This window comes from Dipodomys ordii, unplaced genomic scaffold (assembly GCF_000151885.1).
Source record: "Dipodomys ordii isolate 6190 unplaced genomic scaffold, Dord_2.0 Scaffold35, whole genome shotgun sequence".
Taxonomy (NCBI): Eukaryota; Metazoa; Chordata; class Mammalia; order Rodentia; family Heteromyidae; genus Dipodomys; species Dipodomys ordii.
In genome coordinates, this window is record NW_012267251.1 from 96,577 (window position 1) to 99,672 (window position 3,096).

Consider the following 3,096-nt stretch of genomic DNA (forward strand, 5'->3'; position numbering starts at 1 on the left):
GCAAGGCAAGCGCTCTACCACTGAGCCACCTTCCCAGCCCCTGTCCCTGGGCTTTTCATTCAAGGTTAGCTCTCCCACCTTCAACCTTAATTGGCATTTCCTGCTCACATTGAACCGTGATTCTCAGATCTCAGCCTCCTGAGTAGCTAGGATTACAGGCATGAGCCACCAGCTCACAGCCTCCAAAACTGAATTACATTAGGAAAATGTGATTATCAATGTGACAAGGAATGTGAGCACATCTCATTTGTTTTGGTGTCACCTGCCATACCATAATATAGCCTTGCTACTACTGTATGTACTAAATAAAAGCATTGCAGCTGGGCACCAGTGGCTCACACCTGTCATCCTAGCTACTCAGGAGGCTGAGATCTGAGGATCTCGGTTCAAAGCCAACTGGGCAAGGAAAGTCCGTGAGACTCTTATCTCCAATAAACCACTAGAAAACCAGAAGTGGAGCTGTGGCTCAAGCAGTAGAGCGCTTGTCTTGAGCTGAAGAGCTGAGGGACAGGGCCCAAGCCCAGAGTTCAAGCCCCACAACCAAAAAAAAAAAAAAAGAATAAAAGCATTGCAATGTATACTTGATTTTAGATGCAAAAAATGTGAAAAACCGGGCAGGGTCTGGTGTCATACGCCTGTAATTCCAGCTGTCAGGAGGCTGACACTGGAAGCTCCTCCACTCCAGGTTATGTGGTAAGCCTGTCTAATCCTCACCCCAGCCCCTGCAGAGATACAAGCTCAAAATCCAGCAATGTGGCAACAAGGACACCCCCTAGTGGCACAACACTATAAACTCAAGCGGGAAAAAAGCCGTCCACTAAGCAACTGATGGGGAAAAACACATTTTCCCTCTCAAATTCTGGTGACACCAGATTTGAACTCAGGGCTTCACACTTGCTTGACCTGTTCCGTTAGCTGTTGCTCTACCATCTGATCCATGCCTCTTGCCCAGCTTTTTACTGATTATTTTGGAGATGGAGTCTCAAAAGGTTTTTCAGCCCAGGCTGGCTTCAAATAAGCCACCAGTGACTACCAGCACATTTGCAATTTAATGACTTACTGTGGAGTTGACACAGATTTGGTCCCAGGTATTGGCCCCAAATGTAGAAGTGCTCACTGCGTGGCCTGCCGGGCCCCGCTCCGGTCTGGCACTCGGGGTGTCTTCTCCACGCTCAACCAGGGCAGCCCTGCCTCCATCGGCGACCCCCGCTGCCTCCTGGCCCTCCGTCAGCCTGGCGGCGGCTGTGTCTTCAGCAGGCTCGCGACTCTCTGTCTCCTTTCTCCCCTGGATCTCCTCTGCTTTTCCTCCCACCTCCTCCCCCTGGCACTCTTCAGTGGGCGCCTCTCTGGCTTCGGCAATGCCCGCCCCGGGGTCAGTCAGCTGGCCTTCGGGTTCTGCCGGGGCCGCAGCGCCTGCACCGGCTGCCCCCACACTCTGAGAGCAGCAGGGGGACTCGGCTGTCATCACAGCACTGCCACGACCACCTTCTGGAGCAGAGCAGCTCAGTCCTGTAGCAGCCGGCGCTGTCTCACTGTCCTCATCTGAGGACACTTCCTCAGTCTCCAGGTTCTCCATGCCCAACCTGCCAGAAGCAACAGAAAAGCACCACATGGATGGTTTACCTCGACTCACAACAGGCGGCTGCTTGTCCAGAAATGGACTCACAGGCTCAGGCTATGACACAGAGAGCAGGTGAACTGCAGAGACACCAAGAGCCACAGCATTCAGGGGTGGGGGCTGAGCCTTCCCAAGATCCCACAGGATGCATCTACCTGCCGCTCTCTAACCCGCCTTCCTCCACCCACTGTTCCGCGCTGGGTGATCCCATGTAACCACGATGGATCTCGTATGGTAACATATGCTGAGCGAAGTTAGAGCGGGAAAGACTAAGCCACAGGAGCGAGCATCTCACTGGTGGCCAGCAGCTGCCAGTCTGGAGTGGGGGAAGGAAAGTTCCCAGCCAACACCAGGAACCACTGCCCCACGAAGATGCTGTGAATCTTGACTGGGGGTAATCAATCAAAAACAATACATTTTACTGTATACAAATGACACCTTGATAAGTACAGGCAATGCCAGTACCTTTCTCTCAGGAAAACTTAATTTGCCTTTAGAAAGTACATAGGTCTCCACTGGACTTAAGAACTGAAGTTACAGGACCTATGGCTATTACCTGGCATCCGCAGAGAGGAGGCCAACAAGGAAATAAGATGCATCAGCATGCACCTTTTCTAAAACGTAGCCCAAGGGAGGGGAGATGGCCTAGAGAGGGCCCAGAGCTACCAGCAGGGAGTTATGGTAAGAAAAAGGCCCTGTGTCAGGGCTGGGAAGGCGGCTCAGTGGTAAAGTGCTTACTTCCCATGCATGAGGCCCTAGGTTCAATTCCTCAGCACCACATAAGCAGAAAGCCGGAGGTGGTGCTGTGGCTCAAGTGGTAGAGCGCAGGGACAGCGTCCAGGCCCAGAGTTCAGCCTCATGACAAAAAAGAGAGGGGAGGGGGACTGGCCCTGTTCTTCTCATCCACAGGGCAGAAGCCGTGGCGAAGTCTGACCAAGTGACCAAAAACTTCAGGGCTGAGGGTGCCAAGCCAGAGAAAACACAAGCGCCTGGGACACACAGCTAGACTTTCTCCAGGAATTCCTGAAGAGTTAACACCACATGTAATGAAATGTGATGCCATTTTTACGATGTTCCACTACAAGAAAAAGTGCCCTTCAACTGCTAATGGCATCAGAGTAGAAACCATAATAGAGTTTTCCCACGTGACGATCATTCCATCCCCAAAAGAGCCTGTGCAGACAGCATGGCAGGAGCTGCACCGCGCAAGCGTCGAAGGCGGCCGGGCTAAAAACGGAAGGCACCTACCACAAGCACTTCCTTTTCCTTGCATGGGGTCCAGGGTCTGTGTCTGGTCTTCGGGGCCGTATCCTGGGCTCACCAGTCTCAGCAGATACCAATTTGCTGGAGGCGGCCTGCATACCTAGTCAGAAATTCAACCAGGGTTTCTCCTGTTAGGGCTGAGTTTACAGAAATTAAATATCCAGGCAGTAAAAAGTGCTGCAATCAGAAGTCTGTCTTCAAACTTTTTTTTTTTT

General features: G+C 52.0%; 1 protein-coding gene across 1 annotated transcript in view; it reads right to left on the reverse strand.

Annotated features, from left to right (window-relative positions):
* The window catches only part of Sde2 (SDE2 telomere maintenance homolog (S. pombe)), a 34,802-nt gene that overhangs the window by 2,916 nt on the left and 28,790 nt on the right, over positions 1-3,096 (reverse strand). Inside the window, exons 6-7 of the mRNA XM_013017275.1 lie at positions 2,867-2,981; positions 1,118-1,583 (exon numbers count right to left, since the gene is read on the reverse strand). Of these exons, the coding sequence (XP_012872729.1) occupies positions 1,118-1,583; positions 2,867-2,981 (581 nt within the window). The remainder of the gene's footprint in view (positions 1-1,117; positions 1,584-2,866; positions 2,982-3,096) is intronic.